General features: G+C 42.4%; 1 protein-coding gene and 1 pseudogene across 1 annotated transcript in view; one reads left to right on the top strand and one right to left on the bottom strand.

Moving 5' to 3' along the window:
• LOC136543694 (putative disease resistance RPP13-like protein 1) overlaps positions 1–1704 on the top strand; it is a 35540-nt gene extending 33836 nt beyond the window's left edge. The window contains exons 3-4 of the mRNA XM_066536075.1: positions 468–613; positions 749–1704. Coding sequence (XP_066392172.1) covers positions 468–578 — 111 coding nt within the window. The 3' untranslated portion in view covers positions 579–613; positions 749–1704. The remainder of the gene's footprint in view (positions 1–467; positions 614–748) is intronic.
• A 129-nt stretch (positions 1705–1833) lies between these two features.
• LOC136541629 (putative metallophosphoesterase At3g03305) lies at positions 1834–7433 on the bottom strand (annotated as a pseudogene).
• Between the last annotated feature and the right edge of the window lie 11106 nt (positions 7434–18539).

The raw sequence follows: 18539 nt of genomic DNA on the forward strand, positions 1-18539 counted from the left end.
TAAGTCTTCCCAGAACTATCTCTTAGCACTCTCGTCGAGGCCTACTGGGGGGCATACGCACTAATTACGTTCAAGACCATATCACCAACGACAAGCTTGACTAAGATAATCCTCTCTCCTTATCTTCTCACTCCCACCACACCATTCTTGAGGCTCTTATCAATCAGAACTCCTACTCCATTTTATAATTTTATAAAAATTTCCACAACCACCACCTTACCCAAAACATCTCAATTTTATAATTTATTTTTAATTTTGATAAACAACAACAACAACATAGCCTTTCAAATTTTGATACTGGTTGAAATCCCTGCAAAGGATATGTAGCAACACTAGGAATTCCTATTTAGATTATAATCATTTAACCCATATGCCATAGCCTTACTTTTATGAACCAGAAAAAGAAAAGTCAAAATTAAAAGTTCTTTTGACACGATCAGAATGCATTTGTTTTCTGTCTTTTTCAGAAATATCGGAAAAAGGTGAAGCACATACCAGCTCAAAATGAAATCTCATATACGTGCATTGCGGAAGGTGACATTTTAGTTCTTGAAGCTTCCTGTTCCTATGGTGCATAGAACCCTAGGTGGTAGCCATTGATCTGATGAATCAGGTATTCCCAATCAGACTCTTTTTCAAAATTTGAATACTAGGCTGTTGCAGTTCAACAATATATGCTGGCACAGAGAATTCCAATAACTGGTCTTCAGACCTCCCCTGATGACCTGATGTGTCTTCTCATTCATAGGGTGCATGCAGTGCAAGGATGTCATCAATGAAACCCAGAGCTGATTGGCGTATTTCCTCCATGCATGAAACCGCTGTGAAAATTGGGGCCTGTGTGGTATGATTATTGAAATAGAAAGACAAAGGAGAGTTATTGTAGGGTGATGCAATGATCTTCATAAATGAGTCCAAGAGCTCTCACCGTGGTTTATGTAACCCACTCAGGGACAGTTATGAGCAAGGCACTTAAGGCTGTTTGCACCATGCAGACTAGAAGAGCTCAAATTGTTATGGGCATGCCTCTCCAAACAAAAAACCTGCCTAATTTCACTATTTTCATGATCTATGGAAAGGTCTACTTGTATGTTGCTGTTTGGAGCGACACAACTCGGGGATGCAGTTTCTTTGAGATGGTGCAATCCAAGTTGTTTGGTCCCTTTGAAAATCATAGGATTTGAGTTTCATCTAGGAAAATAGGATCCCCAGAACATACTAAATCGAATTTATTTTCACCAACATAAATTTTAGGATGTTACTGAACCGTGACTAAGGGCTCTTGGCGGGTTTCAACTCTAGCCTATCCCAACTTGTTTGGGACTGACAGGCTTTGTTGTTGTTGTATAAATTTTAGGATGTTCCATTGTGACACCAACTAATCAGAGCATAGGTTAAATTAGTGATATTACAGTATCATAGAAATGTCTTGATTCTATGTTATCTTCTCCCAACTCCAAGATATTAGTTCCCTCCAGACATATTGTTTCCCAGACACCTCCACGATTGATTCCAATGTTATCAATGCCCACTTGAGCCTGCTAACCGTGGCACCCAATGTCATTCCTATACCTATTTTCAATTCTGTGTGCAAAAGCTACACCAAAGAAATATCCATATGCAAAATCAATACCTCCTTGATAAAAAAAAACTTAACCCATTTTATACTTTGGTACAAGAATAAAGAGTGTGTAAGTTGACCATGTTTACTCTTCGGTTATTAACTCTTGCGTGGAATTAAGCAATGAGAGTCAAGGGAATGAAGAAGCAATTAAAAGGAGTCTATTTACTAGTTCTTTTGATAAGGGCAAGGAGGAAAGAATGATTGATAAATGCCTCCAAATCATAGAATGACTTTCATTCGGAATCGGTAATGATAGCTGAAAGCCTGAAACGACTTACATTTCAAAGACAAAAGAGAGGGAGTGCATCATATCGAATTGTACAGGATGGTTCCTTTTCAAACGAATTGAGTACTACCAAAATATCTCCTGCATCAAAAAGAGAAGAGATTCTAATTTCTACATCTGAAGACATGTTCTTTTCCAACTTCAGAATGCCACCTTGAAACCTTGCACAACAGCACTGTCAGAAATTGTTTCTGAAAATGTTCAGTCTCGATCTTTAAGTCTTCCACAGTACAAGTAACTCAAAGTTGGTAAACTCCTACAGATGAACTCCTGTATATGGCCAACCATAGAAGTGCTGGAACACCAAAACAGTAGATGGGTGCATCCATGAATGGGTTGACCTCATATGCCCTCACAATAGCTCTACAATGCTGCAGAAAAGTGATTGTTAGCGTGAAAGCTCACACATTTGCATGCACAAAAGTATGGTTCAAGTGGTCAATGTAACACAATCAGGCAAGGAAAAAACAAAACATCATTAGGAACTGAATAAATCCCAGTTTTACTATCTACAGCTGATCAATTGCATATTACCTGCTGCTATTTGATTCCACATTTTTTTCACTCTTCACTGTATGCAACTCTAATGAGAAGGCACCTCCTTCAAATTAAAATTTTCTCAATGGGCTCGTATAAATTCGCAGCTGCCCAAGGTCACACACTCATGGATTTAAGGATAGTAGCTGATGACAAAAACTCCATACTAGTGAAAAACAAAAGGTAACAGCCGACCTTCGAGTGGGAAATCTTTCTATGAGCAGAAGAGCTATTATGTACGAAATATAGCCTCCAAAAAAGACAGTCCTTAATTCTGCCATACCTAAGAAACAAAATGGCAGCACATGAATATAGGCCCTATTCACCTCACATGTGAAGCTAAATTCCATAACCGCTGAGTTTTATTAATGAGAAAGATTACTTCAGTCTCTTAAGGAAGAAAAATCCAAGTGGGACTTCTAATGCCATGTTACAACTTCAACTAAGCCATTAGGACATTATATTCATAATGGAAAAGACACACACAGGTTCAAAAATCAAAATGATTCAGAAGGGTTTGTAAACTACCCTTGAAATTTGAGGGAAGAAAATACCACACTTGAAATTTTATAATCATCATAAGAGAGTTCATAAATTTGGGAACAAAAGGATTAAACTCATTCAAAGGGAGGTGTTTATATGGTTTCATTTCAACAGGTGCCAATCTAATATTGCCAAGTGCATGAGTTCAAGTTGAAAGGAAAGCATACCTTCCAATGTTTCCAGACAATTGGTAGGCATAGAAGTATTAGAATCTTTCTCACCCAGTAAAATATGTAAACATTCTTCATGTGCCATGCCTTTTTGTAGTGATCATCATCCTTCTTTGTTCTCTGGGAGAAATGATGACCTAGATACAGAGCTCTTTCTGCTGCTATAGCTGCTATAAGAAGAAACGCTGGCAAGACCACAAACAGAAGATGAGGAAGAACAATAACCATCACATCAGGCAAACCAATACATGGCAACGCAGTGGTGTTGGCAAGATATCTAGTGCTCCAGCCTCTGTAATGCAAATACATCTTATTGTAGTTCTCCGTGACAGCATAGCCAGTAAACCATGGGAAGAAAACCAAATATAGCAAATAGAACAACATTCCAGACCAGATAAAATACATCTTCGAAAGCTCAACTGCAAAATACTCAAAATTAACAGGTGAAAAGCCTCCTAAACTTCTTCCGGTCAACTCTGGTCTCATAAATTTTGACATGAATCGGTTCTCATAAAACGTGAGAGAAGTGCGAGGAACCAGAACCAATGAAAAAAGAAATGCAAGGGTAGTCCACATAATTGGGTAGTACAGCTGATTCCATTGGCAACCCATTACTCTAAATTCTTTCCACGTCCAACTAACTTTTGCAGTTAGACCACTAACAGAAAATGGTCTCGGTTCACTATGGTAAATCTCCCCAGTCATATCCACTACTTCTATCTGGAGCCAGTATCGATCTGGTAGCTCATCTAAAAAATCCCTCCAGTTCCATGGGACTGTATACATAGCTCCTCTAGCTCCCTTGCCCCTAGTTTTTTCCATTTCTTGCTCTAGGACCAGTTGAAAACTTCCAGAATGTGATTCGTATATTTTAACAGTTACAGATTTAATCTTGTATCTTGAAAAGACAAGAGCTCTCACTGTCCCAACATGTGTGGTGCTCATGGCTTGGCAAGCAAAATCATAAGGATACGAAGATCTATGCATAAACCGTGAATCCAACGGAAAGGTGGGTACTATAATCACATCTCTAAAGCCAAATCTGAAATCCATATCTGTATATGAGACATAGCCAGAATCAATAGCAAGAATCCTCATGCTCCTGGCACTTCTCCAATCACCCATCTCCCATTCCCAGAATTCTGCTACAGACTCTGTTGTCCTTGCAGAACAATTGACATTACTGACAGTTGTTGGCATACCCTCATGGATATCCAACTGAAAGTACTGTTTAGAAGAAAATCGTTGCTGGTCAGATGTATGATGTCGCTTCAAGTTTCTTCCAAAGTTGGTATGAAGATGCCCACACAGGTAAGCGGAGAGTGAATGCTTCAGAAAAACATCTCTAATACTTCTTCCAGAAGTTGTCAATGCAGAAAAGGATATAGGGAAATGCCCAAAGACGATCTTGGTTACTAGGGAACTTGTAGATTGATTATCCCACTGTGAAAGTGCTGCATCTAAATCAGAAAGCAACTGATCTGTAGGTTGGCCAAATATGTTTGTCGGGCTTCGGAGACCAACACCCATTGCACTGTCAAATCCAACAAATAAATACTTCATGCCGCTATTCTGCACAATTTAAAGCTAGGATAAGACTGTAAGCTTAAAACAATCCCATACTGGACTTATACTAAGCCATAATAGCAGGTTAAAAAAGTGTATCGTTTCTCAGCAAGATTAAATAGATTTGTGCTTACTGGAACCAACCTGTAATGTTATACTTTGGACAGCCCCTGTTCGTCCTAATCTTGCATTAATGCTGTGCTTTTTGTAGAAATCAAACATACCACCAACCTCAGGAACACCATATGAATCATGATTACCTCGTAAATCATAAAATATTTCCTTGCTCAGCCCACTCCTATTAGCAACATCATCAATAACTTGTCCATACAGAATCCATTCAAACTCCTCTTGCCTTGACGACAACAAATCTTTACTTTTTGCATCTGAGCATAACAATACAAGATAAAACAACTCATTAAGCTTCTGTAACTCTGTTAGAACTGAAAATAAAACCTATATTCCGTTACTTCCTAAACGTATATGATACAGAGTATTCTTCTTGTTTCACTTTCCAATTGAGTGTCCAAAATGCAAAGTTGCTATCAGATAACATAAACAGATAAAAAGAAATAACAAGCATGATATTTGAATTTTGAGGCAACTTTTAAAAATTGTCTGCACAAATTAGTGAATATCAAATACTATGGCAATTGATCTTAAAAGAGGAAAAGGGTAATTTTCGTGCAACAATACCTATATCAATCATGCAGGGAATGAACATTACTACAGATTCCACTAAAATCAGGTGCAATAGAATCTTTTAAAATTATATGAACCTTTGTCAGAAATGATGCTTGGCATCATGCCACTGACAATTTGCCATTATCTTCTGTGATGGATTTTTTAAGATAAAAAGAAACTCAATACAATTGGAGTGTTGGTCAAAGCAAGTTGTAACCAATCATCCTGGGTTACATAACCATTTCAACACTAGAGCATGCATAAGGGCACCCGCAGTGGTGGGTCGACTCTTCGAACACAGAGAAGACCACGTCGGCCCAAAACCGAATCGTGAAGTCAACTCATACGCTCAAAAAACTTCTCCAACGGCGTGGGACCCACAACCGACTCATCCCTTTCTTTTCTATCGGCTGCTACTTTCCCCTTCCTCTTCTTCCGACGGCGCAGCGAGCAGCGACGCAATCCGCGACCGCCTCCGCCAGCACGGGCGTGACCGGATCCACGGCCGTCTCCACCAGCGTGGGCGCGGCCGGATCCATGGCCATCTCCACCAGTGCAACGCGGCCGGCTCCACCGGCGAGCGCGTAGGTCGCGACCGGTGAGCGACCGTGTGGGCACGGCCATCTCCACCAGGATACCAGCGGCGGCGCGGGTTGTGCTCGGACGGGTCTCCCGAGCGGCGCCGTGGGTCGTGGCTGGACGAGCTCTCTTGAGCGGCGATGTGGACCTGGAAGGACACCGTGAGCAAACACCGGTGGCGGCAGCGCCAGGCGAGGCCGATGGCGAACGTTGTGCCCAAGGTGGGACCAACGACGCGTCCTCGATTCGTTTTTTATTCGGATGAACCGATGCAGGATCTTGAGTCGACTCATCTCTCTCTCCTCGACGAGTCGATGTGCTCCAACGGTAAAACCGACTCATCCGTGTGCTAGCTACGACCATGAGTCGCTTTTCTACGCCCACTGGAGAAGACCTAAGAATGTTATATTTGTTGGCTAAGCTTCTATCAAACAACAAAAGTTATTAACTCATGCATTAGGTCAAGAATAATTCTAAACTTTCTTAAAGCAGTTGATGAAGCAAATGTATATGTTTAGCAGGGACCCGTTCTTTCACACTAAAAGGATAAGCAATGGCTGTTGAATACTCGTTCAGACTTGGCCTTAAAATGCTTTGAAAAGCAAAATTACAGCATATAGCTCAACTACTTTAAATATATTAAAGAACTCAATAATCCTCTAGTACAAATAATGCTGCCATTGAGCCGTCCTGTTAGTCAACATAGCTTTTTAATACTGCAAGCTTGGAAATGTTATTAGATTGCAGCCTATTTATAAGAATAAAGGTAGACACTATGCTAGGGAAAGATGCACATATTATCCTTTCTTTCCATTCCACTCTTCCATCCAATCCACCACCCAAAACTCTACCTCCCTGTATCAGAATTTAGCAGCAATGCAATGCACAACCTTTCCAGTTCCAGAGGAACATAATAAACAAGTTAAAACAGTAAAAGACTAGTAAACATATATAATATAATTAGCCTAGCAAATGTTGTATTAGAGCCTAAGCTAAACCTCTCACATCGAACTAGAACCAGATCCCAGTCCTCTTAAACCAAACCAGCCAAAATTTCAAGCACACGCAGGCGAAGAAGGCAGGAGGAAGCTTACGGTGAGATCGCCGGTGATGAGGACGAGCCCGGGTTTAACCATGGCGAGCGCAGTCGCCCACGTGGCGGCGGAAGTCAGCGGCGCGCTCCGGGTGGAAGGCTGCTGAGGTGGAGGTCCGAGAGCTGCACCGCCCACACCACCGACCGCGGCTCGCCCGGTACCTCCACCACCCGCCGGAGGTCTCCGCAGCGCGCGGGGGAGGGGCCGCAGCCGGAGAGCAAGAGCGGCAGCGCGACTAGGAGTAGAAGGTCCCGCAGTCTAGGGGTCGCCGCCTGCCGCCGCGGCGAGGCGGCCATCGTCGGACTTGATCTGGATTAAGCTTTCGAGGCGGTCCCCAGAATGTTAGGCCGCCTTTGGTTTGTCGCATCGAATGTACTGTATAATATAGACTAATATAATAATTACACGACTTATAACTAATTTATAGACTAATCTTATAAGATTAATTAGTCTAGATATGATAACATGGCGCTACAGTAAATATGTGTTAACGATAAATTAATTAGGTTTAAAAAAATCATTTTATAAATTAGTCTTTATTTATGTAATTGATTTTATAATTAATATATATTTAATATTCTAGTATCAAAACATTCGACATAAATTTGAGGAGTGACTACAGAACCAAATACACCCTTAGCGTCTCTAGTGCTACAACTACTAACCGGAATTGCTTCCGCCAACGAGAAAAATTAAAAATAAATTGTTCTAGTGTAAAATTTGCAATTCGGCTGCCGCCAAAGAGCATTATCTGCTGAAACACTGCGTAGATACGCGACCAACTGTGGACAATCTTTTTTTCCCTGATGAAATTGCACAAAACTGAAAAAAGCAAACATTTCTGAAGTCACATCAATCTTATTCAGATACTCAATTCATGCAAATAACAAACATTACCGATACACACTGTGTTGCAAACTAGCGATTTCCAGCAGGTGACACGGAGAGAGCCTTTGCCCGAATGCTCCAGGCGAGGTCTTTCCATGAATATACTGAGCTTGGCACCATGCCAATGCGTCTCCTTCGGCTGCGATGACAAATGACTTGGCCAGTGTCATTCCCTCCTGCGGAGGCTACGGCTGCCTCGAAACTCATAATGAATTGACGGGGGTCTGATCTTCCGTTGAATTTAGATAGGGTAATGGGCTTGTAAGATGGTGGTCAAGGTGAGGTTTGAATTCTCTCAGAGAGTGGAGATCTTGAATCTATAGCTTTATGGGATGGCGGTGAGTTGAACGGTGTACTGAAGGTTGCTGGGTGGCCATACTTGGCGAAGGGTTAGGCTGTCTTTAATCTGCTGACCGGAACTGGTTGGAAATGTTAGACTGATGCTGGCTTGGCTGCATACTTTGAATCTCCACCTGCAGGATAGCCAACTATTGCCTAATCTCTGCTGTCTGCAATGATGCCTGTGCTGCCCTCTGATTTGCGGCGAAGGTTGCTGCCAGCCTATCTCTTTCTTATTGTGTACTTTGCAGCTGGGCTTGCAATTCAGAGTACCTGCTTCCGGGGTGGGATCTAAGGCTTGTTGATCTTCGGCTATCGGAGGCTGATCTTCGACTACGGGTTCTTCCACAACCTGGTCTTTTGGGGCGCTGGCGTAAGTGCTGCGGGTATTACGCCTGGGTCGTCCCCTTGTCGAAGGCTCTACGGGTGTTCTGGTGGGGGCTGCTCTTTTTCTCGGCATCGTGGGTTTTGCTTGGCCAACACGCGGTGGGCGCCAATGTTGGAAAATAGCGTTTTCCAGCAGGTGATACGGAGAGGGCCTTCGCCAGGTCGGATGCCCCTAGGCGAAGGGTAAGAAAGTGGTAAGTGGGTCCTGACACAATTAGGGTTTGTTTACACCAAAATTTGAAAGAAGAGTTGCAGGGACTCAAAAGCTCCTAAGATCGTGTCATCAAGGGATTAGTTGGCAGACAGATCAGAAATAGCTGATTTGGATGCAGAAATTAGGGATCGGCTTTCCTCAGATAGCGCCAGTGGATAACGACAAAGGCTACGTTCGACGCCAGGACGAAACATGCCGGACTCTACAAAAAGGGAAAGATTAGAGTCCAAGTTATCTTAAATTATGAATGCTTTCTCTAGAGTCAAAAATTATAATAAGTCGTGCTTAGGCAGGAGTCGTGCATAAGGTCCGGGTATAAATACCAAACCCCAGCTATTGTAGAAAAACAACCAATCAATCAAATACATGTCAATTACTTTTTCGGCTCCGGCCACCCCTTAGAAGTAGGAGTAGAGTAGATCTCGACGAGTTCTTCGGTAAGTATGATTGCATCGATCCGGTCGACCTCCACTGCTTGTTGTAAGTACCGTCATGGTTTATACCTCTGTTTGTATGGCTGCATCGATCCGATCGATCCCTACTGCGGCTCTGGTATAAGCTAGTTATCGACTCTTGTCTAATTCAAGTATGGCCTGTGTGATTCTGCCTCACACCCCACTGTTTGAATTAGATCAAGGTCAAGTTATCGGCTCTACCTTAGAATGACAGTCTTTGGTAGATTCACTAAGTTACCAATATTGCTTATTACTTTCATTGTTTATCTAATTACAGCAACATCACTCTGCCCGATTAGGATTGATCTAAATCGGCCTTATATCTTGTTTAGCCCATTGTTTGCTAACCTCAAATTGATTTAATCTATACCTTAAACGATGAGTTATGTTTTATCGGCTGTTTTATATCAATCCTGATCATGCATAGCGTGTGGATAAGGCGTGTTGCGTCTTGAGTAGGTTTATTGGTTAGCGAGAACCGTTCCATGGCCCGTTATCATGGCCTGTGTGATTTTGCCTCACACCCCACTGTTAGCACCGCGGAGTGGGGGCCGTTATCTAATAGATCTATTCCTAATAAGGCACAACTTTAACTGTGCGCTATGCCTGAATCGGCTGTTTTAGCCGATATCAAGCGCCGTCACGAACAGTTCGCATCACGAGATCGTTAAAGTAAAGATAGGTTGAAAGATACGTTAGCCCCATGATCTTATTATTGTATTACAGCCTGCATGATTCTGCCTCATGTCTCACTGATATTAGTAATGAGTTAGGGTCGTCAAGTTTATTGTTATTTTTACGGCCTGCATGATTCTGCCTCATGCCCCACTGGTCATAGCATTAGATGAGATCTAACATGTTCATTAGATTTATCTTTATCAAAAGATTAAATGGCGTTGAATTGTTTTTTTATATAAAAAGGGGTTCGGTTACTTATAATCATTGGCTCAGCATGGACCGATTATTGTTAATATCTTATTGCCATTGATTCATATTTGCTCTAATAACGATGTTTATCTTGAATGACAACCGATTCTTCTTACACACCCCCATGAGCTTTAACTGATTTATTCTCATGAATATGATGGAATCGGCTATTTAGTCGATCTCCTTTCATATCGGCTTTTATAGCTGCACATTCGGGAATGTCTGGCAACACCGGTAAGTTCCGCCCTTAATTACTGATGAGCTTTCTCTCATTGTCAATTGCAGGGATCAAATTGACTGGCACGCCTTGGGAGGAGCACTAGGATCGACCATCCCTGCGCTGAAGCTAGGCGAATCTGCTCCATCGAGCGGACCCTTTCGGCTTGCTGCGTGTGTCCTCGGCATGGGACGAAAATTCTGTGTCGACACATGTTTCTGGAACGCCTAGGTGGGACCCCACAGTCATCATGGCAGTTCATAACAACAATGACATCCTCATGCTGCATTATGAAGATCTACCTGATGGGGATAAGGGTGTTATCAGTAAAGCTATAGAAGAGTTTCAGAACAAATATTTGTTGTCCTACACCAAAACACTGTGACAACACAATTATTAAAAAATTTCCACTACCAAGAGTTCTATTGCACGAGTAGACGGACACAACTGAAGCTGAAGATAGACATTTCTTTAAAGAGGTTGTGGACAAATCTATTCGTGATGCCATATTAAGTCATAACGAAACTTTCGTTGACGTATTCCATAACGCCTTGAAAGAGGCGATTCATGAATTTCCAGTTGGTCAAGGCGGACTGGCTTATTACAATATTCCAGATTCATCAACCCAAGGAACCAATCAAGTCGGTACCAGCCATCAAGAAGTAGCACCAGCTGGTAGTGGTGATGTCCAGACAATTCAGGGTTCATCTAAGCAAACTCAAGGAACTATTGCAAATCAAACACAGTACAATCCTGGACCATCAGTACAGCATGTGCAACAGCCGACGGGGCAAAATCAGAACTAGGTGATCAATTTTGGCACATCAGGCCATATACCGTCGTCGGCTCAAAAAATAGCACCATCAATTCAAAGGATCCGTAGAGATATAGATCCTTATGTCTATAATCAGAGACTTCAAGTAGCAAGCCAGCAAAGAACCCAATAGATTGAGATTCCATAAGGCTATCACTATGGAACAGATTATAACACCCTCCACATGATGCCAAATCCAGGATATCAAGGCATGTAGGATTTCAATCCATAGATAGGTCAGCAGGTGCATAGAAATCCAAATCTGCAAGCTGATGAATTATTGCTGAGGGTGACCGAGATGATGAAGAATCAGTTCGATCTGAAGCCAAAAGGGCTAACCTTTTCGTACAAACGCCCATATCCAGAATGTTATGATTTGGTCGCTCTTCCAACAAATTATAGGCTCCCAGAGTTCGCCAAGTTCACTGGCCAAGACAGTACAAGCACGATAGAACATGTCAGTCGGTATCTTATACAATTGGGCGAGGCGTCAATTGAGGATGCCCATCGAGTTCGTTTCTTCTCTCTATCCTTATCAAGGCCAGCCTTCACTTGGTTTTCATCATTACCAGTCAATTCCATTGCCAATTGGGCTGACCTGGAGAAGAAGTTTCATACATATTTTTACAATAGGACTGGAGAAAAAAAGATTACTGATCTGACAACCATAAGACAGAAGACTAATGAATCAGGCATTGAATTCCTTCAAAGGTTCTGAGAAACTAGGAACTTGTGCTTCTCCTTAAACTTGGTCGATGATCAATTAGCTGCTTTGGCTGTTCAAGGAATGCTGTCGATGTGGAAAGAAAAGCTACTGGGACAAGAATTTGATAACTTAGGACAATTGGCTCAACGAGTAATGACGCTCAATAGCCAATTCCAAAGCATGCGCAGAGACACCTGGTTCTAGAGGAATACCATAGTAGCCGAAGCTTATGATCCATACTCAGTCGATGACAATTATGAAGATGAAGAAGAAGAGGTTGCTGCGGCTGAATGGAATTGTGGTAAGAAGACAGTGATGGTGCTAAATCCATGGGGAAGAGGAGTCGAGGAGAGCTATGACTTCGATGTCACCAAATCAGATAAACTCTTCGATTTCTTGTAGGAGAAAGGGTAGATCAAGTTACCTGATGGTCATGTCATATTGCCCCCTGATCAGTTGAAGAATAAGAAGTTCTGTAAGTTCTATAATGCTACTTCTCATTCCACTAATGAATGTAGAATCTTCAGGCAACATATACCGAGAGCTATTCAGCAGGGGAGGCTCAAATTTGATACGCCTCGGAAAATGAAGGTCGATGATAATCCTTTCCCCGGAGATCAAAACATGGTTGATGCTAGGCTATTCAAAGGAAAAGCTAAGGTCCTAACATCAACCAAATCAAAAGAAGTAGGGACAGTCGATCCCAAGATGCAAATATCGGCTGACGAGTACAGAGAGATTAGAAGAGGTCATGCCGAACAAAAGAGCTGATACAAGCAGGGGAAGATGTCAGAAGCAGAGATGACAAAGCCACGGGTCACATCTTGGATTCTATTGAATAAATGGCAACGCTAGAAGGAAAAGGATTATCAGTGTTGGTTAAAAGATCAAGCGTACCAGCATCAACTGAAACGAGAGAGGTATGAAAGGGAACAGGCCGAATTACATTGGAATTGTCCCTTCTTCAGATATTGCTGGAATGAAGGTTTGAAGTTGCCTACCAGACATGACTGTCCAGAGTACAGCAATCAATATCGGAGTATAGGCAATCTCAAACCAACCGCCGGTCTATCCATGCTCAAGATGCATATCATCATAATAACATGGATCGGCGCTTAAAAAATAAAAGTGTTCATGAGCGGCTTGGGAAAAGAGTCGTTGGTCAGAACTAGGCCGATCATGAAGAGGAAGGCACTGAAAAGAAATATGTGTGGCAGGAAGGCCAGTAGTGCCTAGGAGGTTTAACTAAAAGCCAAAGGAGAAGGGTGCAATGTCTAAGGAATAAAGAGATGGAACAGGCTCAGGCATCCGGTAAAACTCAAGTGTGGTGTACCAAGCAAATAGCCGATAAAAAGCAACCATCGGCTAACATCCAAATGGCTTTTCTATTGCCATTAGAGTTCGGAGTCAATGGTGAAAACCAACAGCCGATCCAAGCAGTCGGCTTTAAAAATTTGTATTAATGGATAATCCAATAGATGGTACAGACAAGAAATTGGGACATGGCTTCACATCGGTCGATGAATTAGAAGAAGTAGATATTTGTCCTGAAGATAGACCTAGGCTGATGTACGTAAGCGCTAAGTTGGATCCAGTATAAGCAGGAGCTAGTTGATTTATTAAAGGAATTTAAAGATTGCTTTGCCTAGGAATACTATGAGATGCCTGGTTTAGACCGGTCAATTGTTGAACATCGGCTGCCAATCAAACCTGGATATCAGCCGTTTAAACAAGCTCCAAGGAGATTCAATCCAAACGTGCTTGATGATATCAAGAAGGAGACTGAAAGGGATCTGAACAAAGCCACACCTATGGATGGTTATCAGATGCCGATAGCTGATATGTTGGTAGACGCAGCAGCTGGGCACAAGGTTATTAGCTTCATGGATGGTAATGCAGGGTACAACCAAATTTTTATGGCTGAAGAGGACATAGCAAAGACCGCTTTCAGGTGCCCCAGTGCAATCGGTCTATTCGAGTGGGTTGTGATGACCTTTGGACTAAAGAATGTCGGTGCAACTTATCAAAGGGCGATGAATTACATTTTCCATAAGTTGATCGGTAGGATTGTTGAAATCTACATCGATGATGTGATGATAAAATCCAAAGGATACAAAGAACACCTGTCTGACTTGCGTGAGACTCTGGAGTGCACAAGGAAGCATGGTTTGAAGATGCAATCCTAATAAGTGTGCTTTTGGAGTATCAGTCAGGACAATTTTTAGGATTCATGGTACACTGAGAGAGGAATCAAAGTTGGTCAGAAAAGCACTGAAAGCAATTGATGAAGCAGTTCCCCCGACTACCAAAAAGAGTTGCAATCTCTACTTGGTAAGATTAATTTCATCAGAAGATTCATTTCAAATTTGTCGAAGAGGATCCTACCATTTTCTCCCTTATTGAAGTTGAAGAATGATCAAGAATTCAAGTGAGGGTAATATACAACAAAAGGCGTTCGAAGAAATAAAAGAATATATGAAGTGTCCACCTGTGCTAGTCCCTCCTCAGCAAGATAAACCATTTAAGCTATACATATCAGGCTGATGACAAGACAATTGGAATCGGCCCTAATGCAAGAATTTGAAGGAAAAGAGAGGGTTGTTTTCTATCTAAGTAGAAGACTACTGGATCCAGAAATGAGATACTCTCCCACCAAAAAATTATGTTTGTGTCTATATTTCTCTTGCACTAAATTACGACACTACTTATTATCGGCCGAGTGTACAAGTTATTTCCAAGGCTGATGTGGTTAAGCACATGTTATCAATGCCAATACTGAATGGAAGAGTGGGAAAGTGGATTCTTGCATTATCGGAATTCGACTTAAAGTATGAATCGACTAAAGCAGTCAAAGGACAAGTAATGGCCAATTTTATCACCCAACATCACAAGCCACAGCATTAGTTATGTAGAACCGATGCCGTGGACGCTGTTCTTTGATGGATCATCATGCAAGCAGGGTGGTGGCATCGGTATTGTTATTATTTCTCCTCGGGGGGCAAGTTTTGAGTTTGCTCTTCCAACTAAGCCAATGGTTACTAACAATCAAGCAGAATCCGAAGCCTATTCTCAAGGGACTTCAACTTCTTCATGAAGTAAAGGCCGAAGCAATTGAAGTATTTAGGAGATTCACAGTTAATTATCAATCAATTGATCGACCTATATGAGTGCAAAGAAGAGACTTTGAAAGGATACTATGACTGAGTGCCAAAAGTTACTCAAGGGATTTCTTCATATCTCTTTCCAACTATATTCTGAGGGCGCAAAACCAAGAAGCTAACTGTCTAGCTCAAAGTGCATCAGGATATCGAGTGTTTCAAGAAGTCTTGAGTAGTGAAACCTCAAGTGATGATTGGAGAGTGGAAATAGCTGATTACCTTAGAGATCTGTCTCGGAAAGTTTCCAGGAAGCTAAGATATAAATCGGCTAAGTATGTTTTGTTAGATGATCAGTTATACTATAAGACAGTCGATGGGGTATTGCTCAAGTGCTTGAACCAAGAAGAAGCTAAGGTGTTGATGGGTGAGGTGCATGAAGGAATATGTGGAGCTCATCAATCGGCTTACAAGATAAAATGGATTATTCACAGAACTAGATATTTTTGGCCAACGACACTGGAAGATTGTTTTGAATATTACAAGGGGTGTCAGGACTGTCAACGTTTTGGTAATGTTTCGAGATTGCCTACATCGACCATGAATCCAATAATTAAACCATGGCCGTTTCGGGGTTGGGGAATTGATTTAATTGGCTAGATTTTTCCACCTTCAAGCAAAGGACATAAGTTCATATTGGTGGCAATAGATTACTTTACTAAATGAGTTGAGGCAATTCCTTTGAAAACGGTAACCTCAAAGAACATGATTGATTTTGTCAGGGAATACATTGTGTATCATTTTAGGATTCCTCAAACTATAACTACCGATCAAGGAACAATGTTCACATCAGAGGAGTTCGGGGATTTTGCTGCCAGTATGAGGATTAAGCTATTGAATCCTCCTCGTACTATGCCCAGGCTAATAGCCAGGTAGAGGCGTCCAACCAGATTATGATTAAGCTGATCAAGAAAAAGATCGAGGAACAGCTAAGGAAGTGGCATTGGACGCTAAATGAGGCGCTATGGGCATATAGGATGGCCTACCATGGATCAATTAAAATGTCACCTTACGAACTTGTGTATGGCCATAATGCAGTTCTTCCTTGGGAAATTCAGACTGGATCGAGGCGTGTTACTGTTGCAGAATGATTTATCAACTGAGGTCTACAAGAATCTTATGATAGACAATTTGGAAGACTTGAGTTGCCTTCGACTCGTGCTCTTGAGAATATCGAAGCCAATAAACTGAGGATTGCGAAATGTTATAATAAAAAGGTCAAGATTAAGCAATTCTCCGAAGGAGACTTGGTCTGGAAAGTGAAATTGCCGATCGGATCAAAAAACAAGTAAATTCAGGCAAATGGTCACCTAACTGGGAAGGACCCTATCGGATCAAATGTTGTGCGCCTGGTAATGCTTATATTTTGGAAACATTAAAATGAGAGGAAGAATTTGGCCGAGCAATCAACAGGAAATATTTAAAGAAATATTATCCTAGCGTTTGGATCAATACTTAGTAAATGATCTGTTCGGTCAGTAGCTTTAATAGCCGATATTGAAATCGTCTCCAATACAAAAGGTGAACCCAAAGGAGTAAAAGCCGATACGGTGCGTATCGCTTATAGAAGCAAAGCAAACACAAACAAAAGGATGGATATGAAGCACGAAACAATGGGAAACCACTCAAGGCGAGGAAATTATTTGCCAAATATCACCTATTACAAGCTACTGGCTAGAAAACACTTTGCCTACTATATATCGGCCAGGGTGTTGAAAGCTACAGAGTTGGCGGCGTTCATAAAATCTTCAGCCAAGCGCTCATGATCCTCAGGGTGCACTGCGTCTGGAAAACCATGGGGAAGAAGCTAAAGATTATGGCCCAAACGGGCTTGTGCAGCAGCCCGCGCCATGAAGGGCGACCTCCCTGACGTGATTTGGGATGTCATGCAAGCGAACCATCGGAACGACGCCCCTAGCATTGATAAATCCCGCTGCATGATCAGCAGCTGATCGAAGACTCTCCCAACTGAGCAGTTAGATCTAAAATATTCAAGGAAAGAGTGATTAGGAATCTTGAGGGTAAAATCAAGAAAAACTGGAGAAATATTGGTAGGTGTCTCACCCATGATTCTAGCTTCAGCCCTAGCCAACCTTTCCCTCACCAGGCTGACCTCGGGGGGGGGGGGGATCGATCTTCAATCATGGCCAAAGCCAATTCCGCTAGGGAAAGGTAGTTGGCTAGATGCTGGTTGGTCCTGATCGATAGAGGCCAATAGATCAGTCATTACTGATCTATTGCCTTGGGTGACGAGGAAGCTGGTGGTGGATTGGATGCCAAAGAGGAGCCCGAGGGCTAGGCGGAGTTGGCTCTTTGATCCGAAGTGACGGGAACGCCCCTAAGATGCGTCCTCTCGACGACGAGGGCAGTTGGTGTGATGATGTGGATCCGTTGAGGGCTCCTTCGGTAGACCTCTTGATGAGGACATCACTCCTTTGGATGTACCCACTGATCCTCCAACCGTCATGTAAGGTCCAATGACCCGGGCTCGAATGCGTCAACTTAATTTAAAGGTGAGCTCGTTCTTAAGCGATCCTTTTTATACTTTTGAGAATAGACTACTACCTAATGATGTTATCTTGCTTAGGAACATTGGAGAGGGTCATGAAGGACTTAGAGGACGTGGTGGAGGCGAAGATGACCAGCAAGGGGACGTCCAACAGGAACCGGAGGCCCGGTCCAACATGATTTCGAGTCTGCCTCGGCCTTCAGGACTAGTCTGCCGTAAACTGGTCACCCAGGACGCATCCGGACTCCGTTTTTGATGATCCACATATGGATAGAAAGCTAATTTGATAAGGAAGTGAATCCCAGTGGTTTCACATCCAAATCTGTTCAGAATCAACGGTAATCATGGTCACAAGTTAGCGTCCAGAATCTGCCAGGGTGCTACGGCACCGTCTTTTGGTCCGTTGGACCATGTATCGTGTTTGGGCCCATTAGGGGCGTGTCCAGGGGTCTTGCATGACCCTAGAGTCTTCATAAACAGCCGCCGCCCCTCCATTAGGGTTTGGGTTTTGCTTAGATTAATCTGTCAAGAATAGTTTCGCCGTTTATCGGTTTGTGAGACCCCAACTTCGTGAGATTAATCATTCATCTGCAATTCGGTTGCTTTCTTTCTTGTTCTTGCTTGTGTTCTTCATTGTGTATGCAGGGATTAGCCTTCTTGGTGAGGTCAACCAGATTCGTGTTTTGGTTGATAACCAGAGGAGTTGTGGTGCTAAGATTGCAGGGTTCGATCTTTCGATCTGAAGCCGGATCGGTGTGTCATTCTCCGCCACAACGATAGTTACCTCTACCTGACGGAAGATCGGGATCCCCGTTTCCATTAAGTGGTAATCAGAGCTAAGGTAT

This window comes from Miscanthus floridulus, chromosome 3, assembly GCF_019320115.1.
Source record: "Miscanthus floridulus cultivar M001 chromosome 3, ASM1932011v1, whole genome shotgun sequence".
Classification (NCBI taxonomy): domain Eukaryota; kingdom Viridiplantae; phylum Streptophyta; class Magnoliopsida; order Poales; family Poaceae; genus Miscanthus; species Miscanthus floridulus.